The following is a 24,988-nucleotide window of genomic DNA, read 5'->3' as shown; positions in this document are numbered from 1 at the left end:
TATCCCAAGACTGACTGTGTAACGTGCAACATGTAATGCAACTAAGATGTGCAGTCTCTTTCTTGAATTCAATTAAGTTACTATTTTTATGGGTCACTGACCCTTGAAATAAGAGGTTCCCTATACTAGATCCAAAGTTAGGGAAGTCAGTGCATAAAACAACTAGCAAAGCTTTCAATATTTTGTGCCACACTGAAATCAAACACTAGAGGTTTATTTTTGTAGGGAATAATTTGAAATTTTAACAGCAGTCTTTATTATTTCATTTTATATACTTTTTTTGTTCATTGCTGTACATTTTGGACAATATGTGTCAAGAGTTTGATACAAAAAGAAAAGTAGGACCTAATAACGTGTGTCTTCAGTAAGCAGCTGCTCATTAAGATAATACTTCCAGTTACTGGCTTAGAAAGCAAGATTCTGAGATTACTGCTTGGCCCAGGCCTGTGACTTGTCAACCAAAAAAGTTACTTCCTCTTTAGTATAATGAATTGCAGAAGTACAGTTAAACAGTTATCTATGAGGGTTTATTGGCAGGCATAGGATATGGTGGGTGAGCAGAGTTACTGATATTTTTTTTTTGCCAGTGACCAAAATATTTACAAATTTCATAAAATGGAAAGAACTTTCTAAAATATTAATAAGATCTGTTTCACAAATAACCAATTCAACTGGGACCCTGAATAGTAGAAATGACAAAAGATTTGTTCTTACGGCTGATAAAAAATTTATTATCAAGGCATTCAAGTAAAGTTATTTTCTGTGTTCTGATTTAATGAATCCTGTGAGTTGTATTTGGTTGGATGACACAGATGTTGGCTCACTGAAGCCTACTCTAATGCCTCCCAGCACAGCCTTCCTTGGGACAGTGAAGCCAGAGTAACATGTCAGACTGAAGAAATATCAAGAAAGAGAGAGCAGGGCTGGAGATGCTATGAGGTTGGCTCATAACACTTCTTGACCTATGAGTGTCCAGTAAAGTATTCACTGTCCTATGGGCTTCAATGACTTAACAAGCTCCAAGTAGCAACAGTAATGCAGTAATGAATGGTCCTCAAAAGAAGACTTGCAATTCAAGCTGAAAAACACTACACTTACTAGAAGGTTTTAACCCTACCGAGAGACAGCTTTAGAAACCACCAGTGATTTCTTAAAAGGTGAATGAGTATTAAATGTTTTATATATGCTTCTGTACTATCTACTTTAGTTCCTTTAATCTGTTTGATTTTAAAGATGTACATTAGTTTGGAAAATAAAACTTTCCCAAAGCGATTAATGCTGAGACAAATGAAACAGCATTGGATATGTTGGTAAAATTACAGTTATAAAACGAGGCCCATTCAATGCTAATAAAAATGCATTGTTAAAAATGAAATTAAAGGGCTATTCCATATATATTCCACATGGAGTTGTTCTCTTTCAAAATATAACAAATCATATTTGCAAAGATAAAGGCCTTTGGAAGAAAATACGGTAAAAAATATAAAGAGAATAATTAAATCTTGTGAAAATACTGGCATATCACTTTACACTAGTTATTTTATCATATAGGACAGGAAAATAAGGCACAAAATAGAGGTATCTTTTCTCATGATGCTTATAAAATCAATGAACAACTTTGTTTTTCCCCAATCAAAATTCTATTTACTATTTAGAGTTAAAATCTGAAATAGTACTTACAATGACAACAACACCACAGCAATTAAGGTCCACTCTGCAGGTTTGTGTATAATATTTCTATTTGTTAACCTGTAAGACAGGAAGATAAAGTTTACCAAAGGATTGTTACATTTAAATATAAGAACCTTCTATTTTTAGATAAAATCAGATTTATAACATCATATTTCCAAAGAGCACTGTTTTCTTTTCTTTTTATGTTTGATGGAGTCAATAGCATATTGTGGCTTAATCTTCAGTATTGGATAATGACCATCTCAAAAGAAAGTGCTCCAGTCTTACTTTTATATATTTATAACAATATTACTGTTAGACAAGATGGGAGTATAGGAACAACATGGGAAACTAAATTGCATAATTTATTAAAATAGACACACACTTCCCTATAAACATATCTTCTTCTGTATTTTCCTCTAATCAACATTTCATTAAATAAGCTAACAAGGTAATAAGCAATTTCTGATTTTAATTTATCTTTAGTATCTTTCTACCTTGTGGTAGGCTGGCAGGAGGCAATGAAGAAATGTTATAATCCATAATTTATAGAAATAAGAGTTGACAATAAATTATAAGACTAGATATTTTTTTTTCAATATATGAAGCTTATTGTCAAATTGGTTTCCATACAACACCCAGTGCTCATCCCAAAAGGTGCCCTCCTCAATACCCATCACCCACCTTCTCCTCCCTCCCACCCCCCATCAACCCTCAGTTTGTTCTCAGTTTTTAAGAGTCTCTTATGCTTTGGCTCTCTTCACTCTAACCTCTTTTTTTTTTCCTTCCCCTCCCCCATGGGTTTCTGTTACGTTTCTCAGGATCCACATAAGAGTGAAATCATATGGTATCTGTCTTTCTCTGTATGGCTTATTTCACTTAGCATCACACTCTCCAGTTCCATCCATGTTGCTACAAAGGGCCATATTTCATTCTTTCTCATTGACACGTAGTACTCCATTGTGTATATAAACCACAATTTCTTTATCCATTCATCAGTTGATGGACATTTAGGCTCTTTCCATAATTTGGCTATTGTTGAAAGTGCTGCTATAAACATTGGGGTACAAGTGCACCTATGCATCAGCACTCCTGTATCCCTTGGGTAAATTCCTAGCAGTGCTATTGCTGGGTAATAGGGTAGGTCTATTTTTAATTTTCTGAGGAATTTTCCAGAGTGGCTGCACCAATTTGCATTCCCACCAACAGTGCAAGAGGGTTCCCGTTTCTCCACATCCTCGCCAGCATCTATAGTCTCCTGATTTGTTCATTTTGGCGACTCTGACTGGCGTGAGGTGATATCTGAGTGTGGTTTTGATTTGTATTTCCCTGATGAGGAGTGACGTTGAGCATCTTTTCATGTGCCTGTTGGCCATCCGGATGTCTTCTTTAGAGAAGTGTCTATTCATGTTTTCTGCCCATTTCTTCACTGGGTTAGCAATTTCTTACTTGACACATCCCCAAAGGCAAGGGAATTAAAAGCAAAAATGAACTACTGGGACCTTATGAAGATAAAAAGCTTCTGCACAGCAAAGGAAACAACCAACAAAACTAAAAGGCAACCAACGGAATGGGAAAAGATATTTGCAAATGACGAATCGGACAAAGGGCTAGTATCCAAAATCTATAAAGAGCTCACCAAACTCCACACCCGAAGACTAGATCTTTATCAAAAAAAAGTTTTTAAATCAGTTTCTAACTCTATCACTCAGCAATTGATGACAACAATATACACTGTAGTAATTTAGTTTCTCATAAAGCATTTGGAAAAATTACTCCAAATAAAAAAGTGATATAAATCAGTAAGGAAAAAAAAACCAGCCAGTAACATCTGATAAAGGATGGTTACCCAAAATATACAAAGAACTCTGAAAATTTAACAGTAGGAAAATAAATAGCCCAATTACAAAACAGTCCAAATACCTTAACAGACTTATCAAAGATAAACAAATGACAGATAAGCACATAAAAAGACACATCACATCTCAAGGGGAATGCAATTTAAAACAAGATACTATACACTAATTACAATGGCCCAAATCCTGAACACTGACAAAACCAAATGCTGAATCAAAGTCACTTCACCAAGGTCATACATTTGCTACACTGATAAATCCACATTGACATCATGATATAATTAGTCAAATGTACGGCTCTGTTATAAGGACGTGGAGCAATAGGAACTCTCATTCATTGCTGATGGGAATGCAAAATGGTACAGGAACTTTGGATGAGCTTGGTGCTTTCTTACAAAACTAATCATGTTCCTTGGTATTTACCAAAAGGAGTCAACAACTTATGACTTTAAAAACCTGCACACAGATGTGTATAGCAGCTCTATTTACAACTTCCAAAACTTGGAAGCAACCAAAACGTCTTTCAGTAGGCAAATGGAAAAATAAGTTGTGGTACATCTAGTAGTATTATTCAGCCCTAAAAAGATATGTGCTATCAAACTCCCAAAAGATGTGTTGGTACTTTATATGCATATTACTAAAGTGAAAAGAAGCCAGTCTGAAAAAGCTACATACCAACTACATGACATTCTGGAAAAGGTAAAACTATGGAGACAGTAGAAAGATCATTGGTTGCCAGGGGTGTGTGGAATAGGGTGGGTTGCGTGGGGGGAGTGACAAATAAGTGAAGCACAGAGGAATTTTAGGGCAGTGAAAATACCCTATGTTAGTAAATGGTGGATACATGTCATTATACACTTATCCAAACCCATAGATTATTTGACACCAAGAGTGAACTCTAATGTAAACTATGGACTCTGGGTGATAATGATGTTGTCAATGTAAGCTCATCAACTGAAGCAAGTACGTAACTCTGGTTGGGGATGTTGCTAATGTGGGAGGCTATACATGTGTGGAGGCAAGGGGTGTTATAGGGAATCTCTGCACCCTTTTCTCAATTTTGCTATGAACTTAAAACTGCTCTTAAAAAAATAGTCTTAAAAAAAATCCCCAGCCAATAAACAAACAGTCAAAATACATAAGCAGGCAATTTACAGAGGAGGAACTCTGCACTCTTTCAGAAGTTCTGATTTTGGATTACTCCACGGCGTCTGCCCTTGGGTCCCTCATCTCTCTCTCTATATAGTCATTCCCTTAGTGATGTTATCCAATTTCATAGCTTTAAATATTAGATAACTACGTGCTGACAATGCTCAAATTTATGATCTCTAGCCTGGTTCTTTTCCTTGAATTCCAGACTTCTGTATGTAATGATCTCCTTGACATTTCCACTTGATTATCTAATAGGCATCTCAAAACTTAGCATAGATAAAATTGAGCTCCTCTTCTTCCCCCAAAACCAAGTCTTCTTGCAGACAGATCCACCTCTATAGGGTGGCTATGGAATCCTTCTAGAATCCAGTTGCTCAGGCCACAAATCCTGTGGTTAACCTTGGCTCTCTTGATGTCCCATGTCCAACCATGGGACATCATGTCCCATGTCCAAATCCCAATGATACTATCTTCAAAAAAGAATTTGATTACTTTTTATTATCTCCACTCCTTTCATCTTGGTCCACATCATTTCTTGCCTAGATTACCAAGACAGCATCCTAAACAGACTTTCTGCCTCTGCCCATCTATTGTTATTGCAATTCTCAAATCAGCAGCCAGAATGATGCTGTTAAAAATGTATGTCATATCATGTTATTCTTCTGTCCACAATCAACCAACTGCTCTCCATCTCACTTGGAGGAAAAGTGAAAGAATGACCATAACTACGAGGCCTATATAATCTATACCACACCCACTCCCCGCCCTGTACTTCTCTGACCATATCTCTTTTTACTCTTGCTTCTGCTCATTTCTCCAGTCTCACTAACATCCTTAATATTTTGTGAATAAGCCAGGCCTGCTGCACCTAATATATTTTCAGAGATAGGAACATGGCTTGCTCTCTCACCAACTTTTAGATCTTTCTACAAATGGCATCTTCTCCATGAGGTCTTCCCTGACCAGCCTATCTAAAATCACAACTATCTCCCTCCTCAGTATCATCCCCTCTTCCGCTTCTGGGGAGAAAATGAAGAGAATGAACTGAGAAAGGGAAAAGAGCATATCACCATATAATAATAAACATATTGTTTTAAAATTTTTACATATCTTTCTATTAGAATAGTTCCATGAGAGAAGGAATTTTTGTCTGTTTTGTTCACTGCTTTGTCCGTAGCAACTAAAACAGAAGCTAGCATATGACCAAAAAAGGTCAAAGGATAAGCATGTAAATCGAAACATGGCAAAAACAGTTAAATAGAAATTGCTTTTCTACTGTATTCAAACCTCCCTAAGTTAAGGCAAATGTAACATTCCATGAATTCATTTACTCTTCCAGCAAAAAGTGTATTGAGAGCCTGCTCTATACCACTGTTTCAGGCACTGGGGAAAATATGACAAGGTCTTTTTGTATCAAAATATAATTTTAATTCAAATCTGATTTAGAAAAAGTTTCTTGACCCAACACTGATGACAGTGCATCTTTACCAAGCAACTTCTGATGAAACCACTATGGTAGGTAAATCAAAGTAGCATTCCAGATAAATGACTGTGATGCAATTCAACAGAAAGGACAGCTCTATTCATAGGGGAAGATTTTTCAAAGAGCTGAAAAAGCTATTTTATGTGTAAGTTCTAACAGGCTCTCAGCTCTGGCTGTACATTAAAATCATCTGGGGGACTTTTAAAGAATACTGATGTCTGGGCCCAACCTGACCAAATGAAACTCAATCCCTAGGGGTGGAGCCAGGCATGTATAGCTGTTAAAAGCTCCCCAGGTAATTCTGATGCACAACTAGCTTGAGAATCACTGTTTTACAAGTTCCTATTATTGATTATCATTTCAAAGAGAAGGGTATAGTTATTTCTGCCAACTCTTTTCCATTGCCAGTATTGACTGAAAAGATCTCTCAACATTAATCATTGTCGTCAATATGGCAATTTTTTTTTGGAGACTTCACATAGAAGCCTGAGCCTACAAATAGTCACATACCTGCTGAAGTTGTCCTACCAGAATCTGAAGACCCCATGAGTGATCTTACTAGAGGTAATTCTGTACTCTAAGTAATTGACATTTCCTAAAAAGCAGCAAAGCCAATTTAAGCAATTTTTATTAAAGCTATAAATACTGACCTGTAGGTACTAAAGAGTAAATATTTTTAATTAAGCTAATTAATTTTTAGCTTAATTAACATCAAGGTTTTTAAAACATCCCCTAACACTAAAACAATGCATAATTTTTTGGTTTATTTTACCATTTTATTAAATTTCACACATATATAAAACTTCCATATACTCATCACAACTTTGACAATGATCAACTCCTGGACGATCATGTTTCATCTACACAACCTCATATTCAACATCACTCTAGTGTAAATACTTCTGAAGCAAATCTCAGATATATTGTTTCACATAGGTTTTATTTTAATTTAATGTAAATAATGCAGAAAGTAACTGGAAAGGACTTAGGCTTACACAATAGGAATAACAGAAAAAGGTGATAAAATAGTTTATAAATTGTAAGTAGAAAACGACATTTGAAAGTCCCCTATGTGCAGTCTGTTAGCTACCTCTTATAGGACTGATGAACACTGCATCTCAGCTAGCTTAGATGACACAGAAGACTTAGTTTCATAGGTAACAGAACCCTCTCAAATACAGTTCTTACTTGGGATCTTAGAGAAATTATTAATGAAATGACTTATTTTTTATATATCTTTGATACTAATGACTACTGAGGGATACAATGGCATATTAAAAAAACTTTTTTTCAGCTTTACTGAGGAATAATCGACATAGTAATTGTATATATTTAAGCTGTACAACTTGTTTTGATCTATGCATACACCGTGAAATGATCACCACAATCAACCTATCATCCCCTCACATACAGTTACCATTTTCACCCCCCACTTTTTTTTGTGGTGATAACACTAAAGATCTATCCTCTTGATTTTAGAGGATACTCAGCCAGAGGTGTACTTCAAAGATATTGCAGGTTCAGTTTCAGAACATTGTAACAAAGTGAATACTGTAAAAAAGCAAGGCAAGTGAATTTTCTGGTTTCCCAGTGCATATAAAAGCTATGTTTGCACTATAGTCTATTAAATGCACAGTGGCATTATGCCTAATATAACAACATGCATACCTTAATTAAAAATACTTTATTGTTAAAAAAATGTTAACCATCATCTGAGCTTTCAGTGAGCTATAATCACTGATCAGAGTACCATAACAAATATAACAATTAAAAAGTTTAAAATATGAGAATTACCAAAATATGATACAGAGATAAAGTGAGCAAATGCTATTAGAAAAAAAAGCATGGATAGATTGGCTCAATGGAAGGTTGCCTCAAACCCTACATTTGTAAAAAGCAGTATCTGTGAAGCAATAAAGCAAAGGGTAATATAGGTATGCCTATACTAGTTGTGTGATTTGAGATTATTTAACCTCTCATCTCTTATCTGTAAAATGAGGATAATGTCACTATTTTTGGAAATTAAGTAACATGTAAATGCCAAGTACCTGGCACATAGAGTACCATACTGACTACACATACTGACATGGACCAAACATTATTACTGCGGCTGCTTCGGAAGGCCAAAAATAATGGCCTGGACTGTGGTTTCCAATTTGAAATTCCTAAATCCCTAGGGCATATGAGAGTATTAATGGGCAATCTTGCATTTGTAGCCTAATATTTCCAATGGGTTTCTAGTAAGTTCAGAGAACCTATGAATAGTTTTTTTTAATGTTTATTTTTGACAGAGAGAGACACAGCATGCGCGGGGGAGGGGCAGAGAGAGAGCGAGACACAGAATCCAAAGCAGACTCCAGGCCCTGAGCTGTCAGCACAGAGCCCGACGCGGGGCTCGAACTCACAAACTGTGAGATCATGATCTGAGCCGAAGTTGGACGCTCAACGGACTGAGCCACCCAGGCGCCCCTATGAATAGTCTTTTTTTAAAAAGAAGATATCCAATTAGATTTATATAAAAACAGCACTAGAAAATATAGTCAGAGTAAATTTAATTGTTAATGTATTCTAAATGAGCAGAGTAAAACTTAAGCACAAAATTAGTATTTGTAGTTAAAGATCAAAAGTCTCCTTCTAATATCTCTTATGATGTGTCTTAGTGACTTTTCTAGTTTCCTTAGAATGGTCATTAAATAAACACTGTTTGCAAGAAACTGCATAACAACTTCTTTAAAAATCAATGAGAGTCTTCATCTTCCTTCAGCTATCCTTTTTGTTAATACAATATTTACTTCCTGATAAATCCTGAAAAAATCCTAAAGTTGTACTTCACATTGTATACATCTATTCAAACATTATCATTAGTGTAGACAGCAGAAAAACACTTTTGTTTTTCTTTTGGGTGCATGGTTCTGTGATAGAAAACAAACCTCTCTCTCTTCATCACTAAGACCGATGCAGAGAAGTCTGACTTTGGTCTTGGTATTTGGCAAAATATTTAGTCAGTCTTCCAAAGGCTGAGGCCAATCTGATCATCACTTCTGGCATTCTTACATTTGTGTGTGATCAATGATCTTGTGATTGCATAGTTTCCATGATATCTAATAAGTGTTAACAATCTCAGTAATAAGAACAATCATGTCATTCACATTTACTGTTATTAACTGAACATTCACTTTCAAATCTAAACATTCTAGATGAAGTAAAAAAGTCCTTATGTGTTTTTGTCAGTCAGAAAAATAAAATGTCGCAGTAATTAATGATGCCTGTGAAAACCATTAGGTTTATGTATAAAACAATTAGTAAAAATTTTTAATTATTTAGCTAAATAGATTAACAGTTAATTCAAAGAGTAAATACATTAAATAGATTACTTTCTGGAGAATGCTGTTATCTTGGAAAAAAATTAAAAAAAATTTTTTTTAATGTTTATTTTTGAGAGAGAGAGAGACTGAGCTAGCAGGGAAGGGGCACAGAGAGAGGGAGACAGAGAATTCCAAGCAGACTCCTCATTGTCAGTGCAGAGCCCGACATGGGGCTTGAACCCACGAACTGTGAGATCATGACCTAAGCTGAAATCAAGAGTTGAACGCTCAACTGAGCTACCCAGGTGCCCTGGAAAAAATGTTTATATAAATTCAAATAAGGTTAAGACAGAATAATAGAGATTACCTGTCATCATAATTCAATCTTTCCAGAACTGTATTATGTATATATAAAGGAAAAGAACCATTGTTAAAAAGGAACAAAAGGTCCCAAATGGAGTTCCTTATGCTCAGCCCCACCAAGACTTAACACCAATTGTAGTTTCAGACTCTCCCAGGAATAGAGTTTTAAACCAATCAGTCTAGAATTTTCTGATCACCACTAATGAGGTAACATGCATGGTAAGACCCCTTGCCTTTCCCTCTAAGGGAATGTGACCTTGCCTGAAACAATCCTTTCTTTTCTAGTAACTTCCTTATCCTGCCCCATTTCTGCCCATAAAAGCCTTCTAATTGTATACTCCCTTGGATCATCTTTCTCTTTGTTAGATGGAATGCTACCTAATTCATTAATCACTGTTTAATGCCAATTAGATCTTTAAAAACTGACTTGGTTGTTCTTTAATAGCTTTAAGAGCTACATTTAAATTTTATTTCCACTTAAGTTACAAATCTTTCAAGAAGATTTCCTATTGGGCAATTCTTGGCATCTTGTGATGATGAATTAAAAAAATGTCACTTGAAAATATCTTGAGTTGAAAAATACCTAAATTACGTAAACAGATATGAAATAATCTCATTGTAATCTCTAATTAAGATAATAAAAATGTTAAGACAGAAATGTTGAATAAATTGAGGCACCCCAAACACATTCTGTTTAGTCAGGCTTCACAGGAAAAGACTCCACAAGAATGTTTTAAAACAACTCTTCAGGCACCTAGGTAGCTCAGTCAGTTGAGTGTCTACCTCTTGAGTTCGGCTCAGGTCATGATCTCATGGTTTGTGAGATCTAGCCTCACATCAGGCTCTGTGCTGACAGTGAAGAGTTAACTTGGGATTCTCTCTCTCCCTCTTTCTCTCTGTCCCTACCCTGCTCGTGCTCTCCCTCTCTCAAAATAGATAAATATTAAAAAAGAAAAAAAAAAAAGAAAGAAAAAAACCCTCCTGTAGTCCTGAGTCTACAAAGCTAAGTATTTAAACATGAAGTGGTACAAATGATCCTTTTTAGAGGTGGAAGATAAAGTTTTTTGAGATTTGTCTAAACTATGAATCTTAGATCCTTCTAGTACACAGCTTATTGAAAAACAGTTTTCTGAATCCCTTTCTGGCACACAAAAAGGTCAGTGTTGTTTTTAAACGCATTAGTTGAAAGTGAATGGATATTTGGTGTTACTGGTATAGGGTACAGTGACTACAAGAGAAATCTAATAGCTAACAATGCCAAGAAATTATTTCTGTACCTTAATTTTAAACTTCTAAAATATTGCTACTTCTGATAACAATAAACCATAGTGATTATTTATTGGATGAAATGATTCTTCTACTCTAGAAGTTTGGTCTATGTTGGTGCTATCTGGTTTTAGCTACCGGCAAATACTACTTTTCATATTTGGTCATTGGCATTTGGCTGAAATGTGTATTTGGTGCACCTCTACCAATAGCATATTTAGAGGTTTATCCTTATGCTTCTTGGTAGAGAATACAGGTATAGCCTGGGAATGTTTTTACCTTGATAGTTTTAGAAAAATCCCAACTCTACTTCACAATGGATATTCCCTATTCTTTCTTTCTTAATACTTCTTATCACTTCAAATCTGTTCCATATTAGATTACCCATGGTTTTGTACTGTTCACAGTGCTCAAGTTATCCTCTAACAGGAGAGTTCTTCCTCGAGGTGGGCATAATGTTTCTTTTGTATTGCCCATAGTGCCTACCACAGTGCTGGTCATCAGATATATATTTACTGAATAAGACCCAGTATATTCCTGGCTAACCACCTTTGTGTGAGACCTTATTTTCCTTCTTAATTTTAGTCTATTCTATAAATAAACTATCCAAAACTAACTATATTCAAAGTCTGAACAAATAAGGTATTGAATTTAATAAAAGATAAAAGTAATGTTTAGTGGAGAAGAAAACAGAGCACTATTCTTAGATCTAAGACACTGAAGGTAAGTCATTTACTTTATCCATGCCTTTGTTAGAAAGCCCTCTTGCTCATCTACAGACCCCAACAGTTAAAACCAGAATGAGACAAGACCGCTTAACATAAATCATGCTTTAATTAAAATTTACTGTATTTTTTTCATATTGCACTTTCTTGAGACATTGATGAAGGTGTTTTGCAAAGGCCCAGAGCATACAAACTGCCCAACCAGAAAAGCCTGATAGCAAAGGAATGCTAGAAGACCACACCCCACATGACCCCTTCCTTCCCTGCCCATGATCATGGGCTGAACACATACCAACCCTGACCCATGATTATATGCTCCCTGCCTGTTTTCTTGCATGTATCCCTCTAAACCTCTCCTTATAAATTTCTAGGTGTCCTTGTTGGTGGAGAGGCTGGTTGTTAAGGCTTAAGCCTGCCACCTCCCCTGGCTGCTGGCACCCAAAATAAATCTCTTCCTTTCTCTTTTCCAAACCCTTTTCGGTTATTGGCTCCTTTTAGGATGAGTTTATCCAAGTTTGTTCAATAACACTGTGGGCAAACCCAGCCAGGAGCTATGGTTTTTATTAGTCTAGCCCCCACAGGATTTCCTAGGATGGAGCAGTTGGCCATGGCAGCATGCCAGGGCTTACCCATTTATTTCCTGAGTTAGCGGCTGTGATATATCAGTGGGTAACACAGTCTACCTATGGATTCTGCAAGACAGCTGCATGAAGTCAAAATAACTGAGAAGGAAAACTGTAATATTTTTTTTTTTTTAATTTTTTTTTTCCACGTTTTTATTTATTTTTGGGACAGAGAGAGACAGAGCATGAACGGGGGAGGGGCAGAGAGAGAGGGAGACACAGAATCGTAAACAGGCTCCAGGCTCTGAGCCATCAGCCCAGAGCCCGACGCGGGGCTCGAACTCACGGACCGCGAGATCGTGACCTGGCTGAAGTCGGACGCTTAACCGACTGCGCCACCCAGGCGCCCCGGAAAACTGTAATATTAACACCAACCTGAAAGTTCGAACGAGATTTTTAAGCTGTGCATAAATATCTCCTAATGTGATCTGAAGAGGCCCCAAAAGTCCAGGCACTCTGAAAATAAAAAAAAAATACATTCTTTTAAAATATAATTTAATTATACACACATACTCTTTGAGGTTTGCCTAAGTCTGGATTTTCCATACGTAAGAATGGCACTTAGGTAGAGGCAGTTAAGCTAGGATCTGACTGGTGAGAAGTCATAAGGATATAATTCATAATAACCCCACACTCCAAGTCACAGTCTATGCTACAGTATGAGACACTGAGAATCATTGTTTTGGCTACTATCTGTATTCTGGTCTTGGGTTTTTCTTACCTTTACTTTTGAATATTAGACTAAGTTAGGAGTGTGGCCTATTTCTCCTTATTAAATTCTTATGGTGGGAGTAAAAATTAGTACTTTTTTAGTGAGCAACTTGACAATATATGTTAACGTTTTAAATGCGGCTAGTCTTTGACCCAAGAGTTTTACTAAGAAAAAATTTATCCTAAAGAACTAATCAGATAACATAAAAAAGTTGCTTACACAGAAATATTTTTAGTAGTGAAAAATGGAAACAAATGTCCATCAACAGATGATCATAAATTATGATATACACATATAATTATGATATACAAATATTCCATATAATGGAATATAATAAAACCTTTAAAATAACATAAATCTACATATTTATAATGTGGAAAAATATGGTATATTAAGTGAAAAATGCCTATGGAGTATTGCCCCATTTTTATAAAAACTTATATATAATGATACTGTATCTGATATACTGTGTATTTCAAACACGTTTCATTCCTTCCAGGTTTATACTATAACAGAGAGAACCAAAGGGAATGAATATACACACACCATACATCATGTATACGTCAAAGATAAACATCAAAACATTACTAGGGATTATAGGTTATCTTCCTTCTTATACAATTTTGCACTGCCTCAATCTGCTGCAATAAGTATGTATGACTTTTTTAATTATGCAAGTTTCAGATATATTTCAAAACAGAGGAAACAGCAATAGCAACTCTATTATCTATTTCCAAATTCAACCTCCCAATATTTTGTTATATTTACTGCATTTTTTCTTCCTTCTTTCCTCTCCTTGCCAGTACCATTTTAAAGTGAATTCCTAAGCACCTGGGTGGCTCAGTCAGTTGAGGTACCAATTTTGGCTCAGGTCATAATCTTGCAGTCTGTGAGTTCCAGCCCCACATCGGTCTCTGTGCTGACCCCTGGAGCCTGAGCCTGCTTTGGACTCTGTATCTCCCTCTCTCTCTGTACCTTCCTTCCTTCCTCCCTCCCTCCCTCCCTCCCTCCCTCCCTCTCTATCAAAAATAAATAAACATTAAAAAAAAATTAAAAAAAAAGTAAATCCCTGACATGTAATTTGATCCCTAAATATTTCCTTATTTATCTCTAAATACAACAGCATTTTCTTTCTTTTTAAAAAAATACAGCAGCATTTTCTTACAAAATCATAATAAAATGATCATACCTAACCAAATTAACACTTCCTTAATATCACCTAATACCCAGTACATATTTCATTTTCTCCAGTTATCCAAAAAACAAAAAAAAAAAGTCTGCTTACAATTGGTTTGTTCTAATCAAAAACCAAAAGGTCTTATTTTTATTTTTTTATTATTTTTAAAAATATCTTCATTTTATAACAAAGAAAACCTCAACTACTTGCATAAACAACCAAAAAAATCTCTGTGTCAGTAATTGTTTTTAGTGTTCTTTGTGTTTCTTTCTCTTTAAAGTTATTCCACCTCTTCTCACATTTAGTTCTTGAGCTATTATCAATAATTTGGTCTTCTGGCAGGGCTCCTTTTGTCATCTATTGCAGCCAAAACCCAGGAGGAATAGAATTCCTTCAATGGCATAGCTATGTGGTCTTAAATTTAAAACTGGGTCCTTTCATTAGCTGAAATGTCTAGAAAATTATTTTCCGATAAATCCTTATCTACTGATTACATACCAGTATCAATAATCCATACTAACGTTTAAAATCTATATAACTACAGTCAAGGATTGATATCTTCTTGTCCTATGAATCAGACAGATGGTGACTTTTACTGTTTTCTAACCTAATATTACACAGAAACAATGTCTAAGTATAGGAGCATATAAAAGACAAAACTAAAAACAGCTTTACTGTCTATGAGAAGCTTAACATAATAGGCACTCAACAAATATTAATTTAAATAATTATTTAAAATGTAAAACTTACAGAAGCAAGCTGCTCAAAATACCAAGGCTTCCAGAAGATTATGTTTTTCTTAGTTTTGAACTACTACAAAATTAAGACTAATCTATATGCACACTTTTTAGATTTTATTTTTAAGTAATCTCTACACCCAAATGGGGCTCGAATTCATAACCCTGAGATCAAGAGTCACATGCTGTACCGACTGAGTCAGCCAGGTGCCCCTAATCCATATGCACACCTTAAACAATGACTGAAAACACCCTTACATTTTTCTCCTCAAGAAAGAAAGTGGAGATTTAAAAGTTCAAGACAGCCCTTACACCTCTGGAAAAAAGATTTTTCAAACTTCCTTTGAAAGACAAATCAAGATTACAATTTTTTAAATGTCATTCATCACTGGGCAATTACAAGAAAAATAATTTCCACGACGGGAAGCTTAAAACTAAAGTGCAAAGTTGACTTGAACAAAAACTCTTAAGTTGCTGAGTGTGAAATGGTTCTATAAATAAATATGTATGCAGAGTGAGTTAACAGACCGTTAAAACTTCATAAAGTTTCATTCACATGTGAAACTGATATGACACATATACCACAAATCAGTATTTAAATGGTCTAGCTTTGATATTTTTTCCCTGACTTCACTGGATTATTAAGTGGAGGTGACATAGTTTGGTTTTCTACTCCCATATTCTCAACTTTTATTATGTGCTTCTGTGTCTTCTGCACAAAACTTAATTTCAATATTTCCTTGGCAATATATCTTAAAAATTCCAATTTCTCAGGCAAAGACATCCATTGAAACTTTTCACATTTTTCAAACTGTTCAAAATTGAAGGATAAAAATTAATCTAAATTATGAATCTACAAATACAAAATTAATTCAAAATATTGTAAAAGTGGAATGACAATTACATACTTACATTTTACTCAACTTTTCAAGTACGATGCGTTTTCTAATCTGGTTCTGAGAACTTGAATCTATCAGCGGAAAGGTGGGATCTTGCTGAATCACATTTTTAAACAAAACAAAGCAAAATCATAAACGTACATTCTTTCTCTGGTAAGAACAATAAACATTAAAACAAAAGTTTACACCTAGGGAATGGCAGAATAAAAACTAGACTTGAGAATTAGAAGATTTAAATTTGACTATTGGTTCAGTCATTAGGTTGATGTAAACGTAAGTCCTATGCCTACTTTTGAGAGTGTTTTCTCATCTGTATAAAGGGATGCTAATACCTTCTTTATTAAATGAGAAAATGTACATGAAAGATATTTGTAAACTGATAAATGCTATACAAATGTTGGAGATTAAAGTTTTAAAATTAGCAAATACTATAAATATATTATGGGGAATTCCACTTCTAGAAATGGCAGACAAGGTAATTCAAACCATTCCTCCTGCTGAGAACTGAAAAAACACTGGGAAAATACCCATATTTGTTTGAAAACATCAGAGAACTAACAAGGCAGTAAATAATTATGGCCAGAGATTCTAGAGAAGGTAATTCCAGAGAGGCAGTGACTAATTCCAAAAGAAGCAATTCAGATACTGAGAACTTGAGCATCTTCTAATAAGCATTAGAGCTTGGGGAATGCCGAGACTGTACTGACAACTCTCTCCCCCAAAGCCTGACTTAGAAGGACTACTAAGACTAAGAATGAACAGGAAACAGACTGGCTCTTACAGAGACTGAAGCCCAGCTTTAAATCATTTTAATCCATGACTGGATTAAGCAAGATGTGGGACAACTACAAATCATCTGCTAGAAGCCAACATAAATCTGTTTTAACGTCAGTCTCAAATTATCTGTAATTTTTAATATACAATGTTTGCCATATAATAAAGCAATAAGAAAACAAGACAACATGGTCAAAATCTGAAACTTTAGCCCATGGAAAACAACCCCCAGGGAATCCAGACGATGAAGTTATCAGCTTTATTCAAAATAACTGTTGATGCATTTAAAGAAAAATGACAAGACTGAAAATTTCTGTAGAGAACTGAAAACTATATAAAAGAACCAAAGGAAAATTCTCAAACTGAAAAATACAGTATTCTTTTTTTTTTAATTTACTTATTTTGAGAGAGAGCATGCATGCACATGTGATCAGGGGAGGGGCAGAGAGAGGGAGAGAAAATCTCAAGCAGGCTCTGTGCTGTGCTGTCAGCACAGAGCATGACGTGGGGTTTGAACTCACAAACCAAGATCATGACCTGAACCAAATGAAATCAATGTTTAACTGACTAAGCCACCTAGGCACCCTGAAAAACACAGTATTCTAAAGTGAGAACTTAATGAATATATTTAATAATATAGTAAAAAAGACTGAAGAGAGAATAGTGATTTAGAAACTATTCAGAATAAAGCACAGTCACACCTAACACCCCCTCCCACATACATACATAATACAAAGCACAAAAGAATATGAGACACAGAAGATACAGTGGAAAAGATTAACGTGTCTGTAATTGGAGTACCAGACAGAGAAGAAAGGAAGAATGAGACAGAAGAAGTATCTGTAGAGATAATAATTGAGACTATTCCAAAACTGATAAAGAAACCAAATTAAGATTCAAGTATTACAAGTGCCAAAAGAATAAATACAATAATAATCACATGTAGGCCAAGCATTCTAAAATTGACAGTAACCAAAGACAAAAAAATCTTAAAAGTGGCTAACAGAAGAAAAACAGTATTTTCAAAGAAGTAGCAATAAGAGAAATAAATGAAAGCCGAAGGACAAAGAAATATTTTCAATTTCCTGAAAAAAATGCTAATCTAGAATTCAATACCCAGAAAAATGTCCTTCAAAAATGAAAGTAAAATAAAGAATTTTCTGACAAAAACTGAGAAAATTTATTAGCAAACTGCACTAATCAAAATACAGGATATTCTTCAGGCCCAAGACAAATAATCTGTAATGGAAGAATAGAGATCCAGGAAGGAAAAACAATAGAAGAGTAATTAATTGGATAACTCCAACTGAATATTGACTATTAATAATCTTACACGATTTAAAATACTGAGACAAAGGGCGCCTGGGTGGCTCAGTTGGTTAAGTGTCCAACTTCGGCGCAGGTCATGATCTCATGGTTCATGGGTTCAAGCCCTGCATCGGGCTCTGTGCTGACAGCTCAGAGCCTGGAGCCTGCTATGGATTCTTTGTCTCCCTCTCTCTCTCCCCCTCCCCTACTTGTGCTCTCTCTCTCTCTCTCAAAGGTAAATAAACATTAAAAAAAATATATTAAAAAAAATACAGAGAGAATAAAAATAGACAACAAGAGCACATAAGCAAAGAGAGGGTAAATAGAATTGAAGTTTCTAAGGGACTGTTAAGGAAGCAAAAAAAAATTAACTTATATTAGATTTTATAATAATTCAGTTAATTCAAGTTTTACTCTTTACAGTAACCACCTAATGATTAGTAAAATAACATTTAAAACAAGCTAACAGAGGGTAAACAATGAAATAATGATATTTAATTCAAAGAAAGAAAGGAGAGAAAGAACATAGAACAGGTGGGACAAGCAGAAAGCAATGAGTGGGATGAGATTTAAGCCCAAACATATCACTTAGGATACTGAATGTAAATAGGCTAAATTCTCCACATAATAAAGATTACCAGCCTAAGTAAAAGCGGATAGTCCTTGAAAATACTAATGAAGAATGCTAATGCCAGCAAAGTAGAGTAAAAGAGAAAAAAATCATCAATGTAGAGAAAAGTCACTCCATAATACTGAGGTTTGATTTACCAGGAAGACATAACAATCTTTTTTTTTTTTAACACCATATAACATGGTCTCAAAATACTAACAGTAAAATTCACTAAACTAAAAGGAGAAATAATCAAACCATAATTATGGTGACAGATTTTTGACCCATCTCTCCCATCTTTCTCAGTAACTAATGAACAACACCCCCACCCTGCAAAAATCAATAGTGCTTCTCAAACTTTAATGTAAACACATTTTCCCAAAGGAAAACAATGAAATCTGACCCATTCTCCTCATCATAAACAAAAATCAATTCCAGGTGAATTGCAGATCTAAATATGAAAGGAAAAACAAAGCTTCTAGAAGATGAAATAATCCAGGATAAACAAAGATTATTTTCTTAGAGAAGTCATTAAAGGCTACAATTAATAAATTGAACTCAAGATATCATTAATGAGAGTGAAAAGGCAAGTCTCAGAGTAGAAGACAATATTTGTAATACACCCAATTAAAAATGGGTTTGAATCCTGAATAAAGAATTCCTACAAAATCAGTAAGAAAAAAATACCTGGATATTCCTACAGATAAATGGGAAAAACACTTGAAAAGATACTTAACAAAAGAGACACTCCAAAAGGTCAAAAAGCAAATGAAACAGTGCACAACTCATTAATCATCAGAGAAATGTATTATAACCAAAAAGTAATACCACCAGAAATGTGAAAAGTAACAATATCAAGTACTGGTAAAGAATGTGGAGTCATGGAAACTCTCATATAGTGGCAGGGGAATATAAACCTGCAAAACCATTTTGGAAAACTGTTTGGCATTATCCAGTATAGTTGCATATACACATATATTATGACCCCAAAATGATATACATACCCAACATAAATACCTATACCTTAGAAGGGAGATATAAACAAGAAAGCTCAGACACCACAGCCCCACACTGGAAAAGCCTAAATGCCCATTAATATGAATAAATTGGGATATATTTCTATAAGGGAATGCTATGCAGCAATGAAAGAATGAAGTATAGCCGCATGGAACAACATAAATAACTCACAAACATAATGTTGCATGAAATAAATTGAAAACCAAAGAATATATACTATGTGAATTCATTTAATACAGTTCAAAATTGGCAAAACTAATGTATGTTATTATAATAGTTATTTAATTTGGAAAGAGGATATAATCAGGAGGAGACATAGTTGGGCCTCTGTTTTACTCAAATTTCTTGGCCTGGGTAATGATTACAAGGCTGTGTTCTTTTGTGATAATTCAACGAGTTGTACACTTACTATCTGTATTTTACATGAACGAAAAAGTTTTAATGTTATGCAACAAAGGAATAGTCAATTTTCATTTTCTTTCTTAGGTATTTTTCCTGTTTAAAGCTTATAAACACAAAAATGATAAAACGAATGTTATATTAAGGTAGTTTATGCAGCTGAGTGACAGAGATCAGGTTTCTTCAAGCTGATTATAAAAGTTATGAATACTGTCTAATAATACAGTTGAAGTGATTCAAAATATAGTACTAGGCTAGGTAGCATTCTATATAAGAAATTTCTAAACTTTTACTCTATTTCCACTTTCATCCTCTTTCTAAATCTCCAAATGTGTTCTTAAATTTAGAGCCACATTTACTCACAAATCTTTAGTAACAAAGTTTTGTCATAAAAATAAGGTTATCACGTACTCCTCTTCATGCCAAATAACTTCATTTCCCAAGCTACACATCAAACCAAAAACGGGTAAGAGAAATACTGAGAGAACCCCCCCAAGAGACAATTAGTCTCTACAGAGAATTACTATTTACTGAGCATCAATTTTATCTAAGGCACTGTGATAAATGCTTTACATACATTATTTTTTAAATTCTTAACAAGTGAGCAAGGAAAGCTATCAGACTCAAGAGACCAACTTTTCATACAGTAATAAATGACATAGCTAATACTAAAACCTAGGTTTACCTGGTATGCTCTATTTTCTCTTATGTCCATTATTTTTCAATAAGTCTCCTTTACTATATTATTTTCATTAATATTATTTTAAATTGGCCTGCTTGCTAAATAATACCCAAATACTTTGCCATTCAGCTAGTAAGTCTACTCCACTGTATACAGTTCTATTGGAAATAAAATACAAAGATATATACCCCATGCAGAAATTTGAAATACCAAAATACAAAGAATATTTGTTGGTACAAAAATAAATAAATAAACCTCTTCAGAGAGTCTACATATTATATGAAGAACTAGGTTTTAAAGAAAACTCTGTCCCCCAATTCTAGGCTATTTCTATACTGGAGAAAAATATTACACATTTGTGAAATTTTCTGGGGGCGAATTTCAACTTATTTGGAAAACAATTATGCCACTACTGGAGATGGCATTTAAAAAAATTTTCTTTTAATTAATTTATTTAGGGGCGCCTGGGTGGCTCAGCTGGTTGAGCCTCTGACTTCAGTTCGGGTCATGATCTCATGGTTCGTGGGTTCGAGCCCCACGTTGGGCTCTGTGCTGTCAGCTCAGAACCTGAATCCTGCTTCGGATTCTGTATCTCTCTCTCTCTGGCCTTCCCTTGCTCAGGCTTTGTCTCTCTCTGTTGCAAAAATAAACATTAAAATAAATAAATAAAATTAATTTATTTTGAGAGAGAGAGAGATAGCACAAGCAGGGGAGGGGCAGAGAGAGGGAGAGACAGAGAATCCCAAGCAGGATCTACACTGGCAGATGCGGGGCTCAAACCTATGAAACTATGTAATCATTACCACAGCCAAAACCAAGAGTCAGACCCTCAACTGACTGAGCCACCAAGGAGTCCCTAGGGATGGCATTTGAAAACAAAAAACTGAACTAAACAAACTTGAAAATTTAACAATTATTTCTTCAGTATTACTCCTGTTCCAAGGTTTGCTATGGTGAGTGTTTCATATGCTAGCAGCATAGAAAACTCATTATCGTTTTTTTTTTTTAAGTCTATTTATCTTGAGAGAGAGAGAAAAAAAAGCATGAGTGGGGGGAGGGGCAGACAGAGAGAGAGGAGAGAGAGAATCCCATACAAGCTCCAGGCTGTTATCCCAGAGCCTGACGCTGGGCTCGATCTCACAAACTGTGAGATCATGACCTAAACTGAAATCAAGAGTCCAATGCTTAACTGAATGAACCACCCAGGTGCCCCCAAAACCCATCATCATTAAGACATACCTCTTCTGAGTCTTGTGATTTGGTAGTTTCTTCATTCAAAACATATCGTCCTCTATAAAACTCCCTTATCCTTAGATTTAAGGTTTCAGTTTCTTTTTTCAAATTCTCATAACTTGGTAGTGGTTTACTGGCTGTATCTGAAGTCCTAAAAGGTAAAGACTCATCCAAGCTATTCTGAGATCCCTGCAGGGAAGGAGGATGTCTGTCTAGGTCACAGTCTATGTCATCTTCATCAAGTTCTTCTTCTTTAACCAGAGAGGCTGAAGAGAGTTTCAGACACAAAGAAGCATAATTCTGGCCATACAAAAACCTCAAAGTTTCTTCTGTCTTCCACTCAATCAAAGTCTCCTTCAGGACTTTAAGTAAGTTTGCCTTTGCAACTTCAGGGCACATCTGCACTGAATTAGAGGCTGATCTAGAAACCTGGTTTGATTTGGCAAACTTTCTCTTAAAATGCTCAGCACTTTTCTTACTTATGCCTACTAGAGTTACTTTTGAACTACTGTATTTATTTCCAGAATTTTCTGAAACTTCTACTTTTTCTTGCAAAGGACTATTTGGAGAAATCTGAGTACTTACTTTCTGTGAAGGAAGTTCACAAGCAGCAGCTTTCTCCTGACTATCTAATGTGCAATTGCCTAGCTGCTCAGAGACATCTATTACTGTCTGTTCTTTGTCTTCATGCTTGGAGTTAGCTTTATGGCCGGCTTTCTTTTTCATTATGCTTTTTTTGTGCAGCTTTGGACTTACACCCATTGCATCTACCAGTCTGTTTCCTGGTAGAATGGAGGAAACAAAGTCTTGCTCATTGTCACTGTTACTGTCACTATGAGTGCTAGAAGAACTAGATTCATAATGCTTCTCAAAATGGCCAGGATTGTCAATATCTGATGTTTTAATGGCCTTAGTGCATAGCTGTACTTCCTTTCCAGAATGGCCACTGTAGAAGGAAAGAAACAAAATAACTATAATGAAAAAGCAAAACGTCCCACAGTTATTTATATTTTGTAACTTTCAAGCATTGCCTATAGATTATATCTATCTATCTATCTATATATATGTATTTCCGTAGATACACACATATACACATATACATGTTTTCGAAAAATGCTATATAATCTATGATTTCTCTGCATCTTATTTATTTGATATAATTCTACCATCTTCTTTCTTTTTTCCCGTTTTTTAAAGTGTTAAAGGAGTACAGCAAAAAGAAAAAAAAAACCTTGATAATTTCATCCTACTGAATTATTTTGATTTTTGTTTGTTACATTTCTTTTTCTTTCTTTCTTTTTTTTAAACTCATGACCTGATGATCAAGACCTGAGCGGAGATCAAGAGTCGGACACTTAACCGAATGAACCACTCAGATGCCTCTGCCTGTTACTGTTCTGTGACTATTTTATATATACTTTTTAAAAAAAAGTTTTCTTTTGAAAACTTCATTCCTGCTTTCTCAAAAAAATGTATTACAGAAACTCTGTTTAGGTTTTGAAAGATAACAAGATAAAAAGACATGTTTAACCTTTCCCAATTATGGATGATAGTTATACAGAAAATTCCATAGATAAAAATCACAAGAAAGTCTTAGCAAAAAATAAAATTAATAAAGAAAATTAATATTTGTCAATGAAAGATACTGTATTTGAAAACCCAGAGTTATTATAGAATGCTAAAAATAAAAGACAGTAGTTTTCCCTTTGACTATGTTCCTTCAATTTTCATTTTTTTAATTAAGAAAATTTTTTAATGTTTACTTATTTTGAGAGAGACAGAGAGAGGGAGAGAGGGAGGAGGGACTAAGAATGAGGAGAGAGAGAATCCCAAGCAGGCTCCACACTGTCAGCACAAACGTGGGGCTCGATCCCACAAACCATGAGGTCATTACCTGAGCTGAAACCAAGAATCGCACACTTAATCAACTGAGCAACCTAGGCGCCCTGCTTCAATTTTCAACTGGGTTTTAAAAATATTAAGAATTATGAAAAGGTGAAGGAAAAGAGTAGCTTTGTCTATACAAACCTGAGATAGGAAATGTTAGGTGAGAAACTACTCTCCAGCAAATGCACATATCAGAACTTTAAAAGAACTTTAAAAGATAACAATTCTGTGTAAGTGGGGGCAGGGAATTGTGAGGGTATGTAGGAAGTTTCTACTTTTCAAGCAATTTTTCTATACACTTAAAACTGCTCCCCCAAAAGGATATTCATTTTTGAAATGATTAAAAAAATAGACTAAAATAAAATAATGCAACATTAAAAAAAAAAAGCATGCTTGGTGGAAGTATAAAGAAAGAAAAAGAAAAACAGAGTTGAAAGTAAGGTTGTGGGGGCTTAGTCAGTTAACCGTCCAACTTAGGCTCAGGTCATGATCTCATGGTTGGTGTGTTCGAACCCTGTGTCAGGCTCTGTGCTGACAGCTAGCTCAGAGCCCAGAGCCTGTCTAAGGATTCTGTGTCTCCCTCTCTCTCTGCCCCTCCCTTGCTTGCACTTTCCTCTCTCTCTTTCAAAAATAAATAAAACATAAAAAACCAAAACAAAACAGTAAGGTTGTGGATGGGAATAAAGAAAAGATAACAAGTTTATTCAGTATTAGATACCATTTTTTAGTTAGAATCTAACCTATATAGCCACGAGACTGTCTCTTGTACCTGAAGTAAGCATAATGTTAAAAAAAATTAGAACAATTTGACTTTCATAGGTTTCATACTTTCTCTTGGAATTTTAAAGTAATTATATTTTTCTATATTACTTTGAAGCTATAAATTTAAAATATATATCAATAAATAAATATCTCTTACTTGTGCTCAATTCCATGTACTAAAATAGTGGCTAAAAACCAGGAAAATTTATGCTGATAAAAGATATAAGAATGTGTTTTGAGAAATAGTCACGATTGGGCAAGCAATACCACAAGAACAGTTAAGAAAAATATTACAACTTGGAATTTTTCTATTAATGCTTTAGACACTCTTCCAAATAATACATAAT

General features: G+C 34.9%; 1 protein-coding gene across 3 annotated transcripts in view; it reads right to left on the bottom strand.

The window, feature by feature from the left end:
* Positions 1-24,988, bottom strand: part of RPAP2 (RNA polymerase II associated protein 2) — a 101,527-nt gene that overhangs the window by 37,369 nt on the left and 39,170 nt on the right. For 2 of the 3 annotated variants that reach the window (XR_006296658.1, XM_043575566.1), the window contains exons 8-11: positions 21,999-22,938; positions 15,983-16,065; positions 12,820-12,900; positions 1,681-1,749 (exon numbers count right to left, since the gene is read on the bottom strand). Coding sequence is in view for 2 of the 3 variants with exons in the window: in XM_043575566.1 (XP_043431501.1) it covers positions 1,681-1,749; positions 12,820-12,900; positions 15,983-16,065; positions 21,999-22,938 (1,173 nt within the window). In the remaining variant the exon portion in view is untranslated. Of the gene's footprint in view, positions 1-1,680; positions 1,750-12,451; positions 12,566-12,809; positions 12,901-15,982; positions 16,066-21,998; positions 22,939-24,988 lie in introns of those variants that run through there. The other variant, XM_043575567.1, reaches the window with a different exon arrangement.

The sequence above is a fragment of the Prionailurus bengalensis genome, chromosome C1, assembly GCF_016509475.1.
Source record: "Prionailurus bengalensis isolate Pbe53 chromosome C1, Fcat_Pben_1.1_paternal_pri, whole genome shotgun sequence".
In the NCBI taxonomy this organism is placed as follows: domain Eukaryota; kingdom Metazoa; phylum Chordata; class Mammalia; order Carnivora; family Felidae; genus Prionailurus; species Prionailurus bengalensis.
The sequence above is the reverse complement of the archived record's forward strand: the minus strand, read 5'-3'. Positions and strand labels throughout refer to the sequence as shown.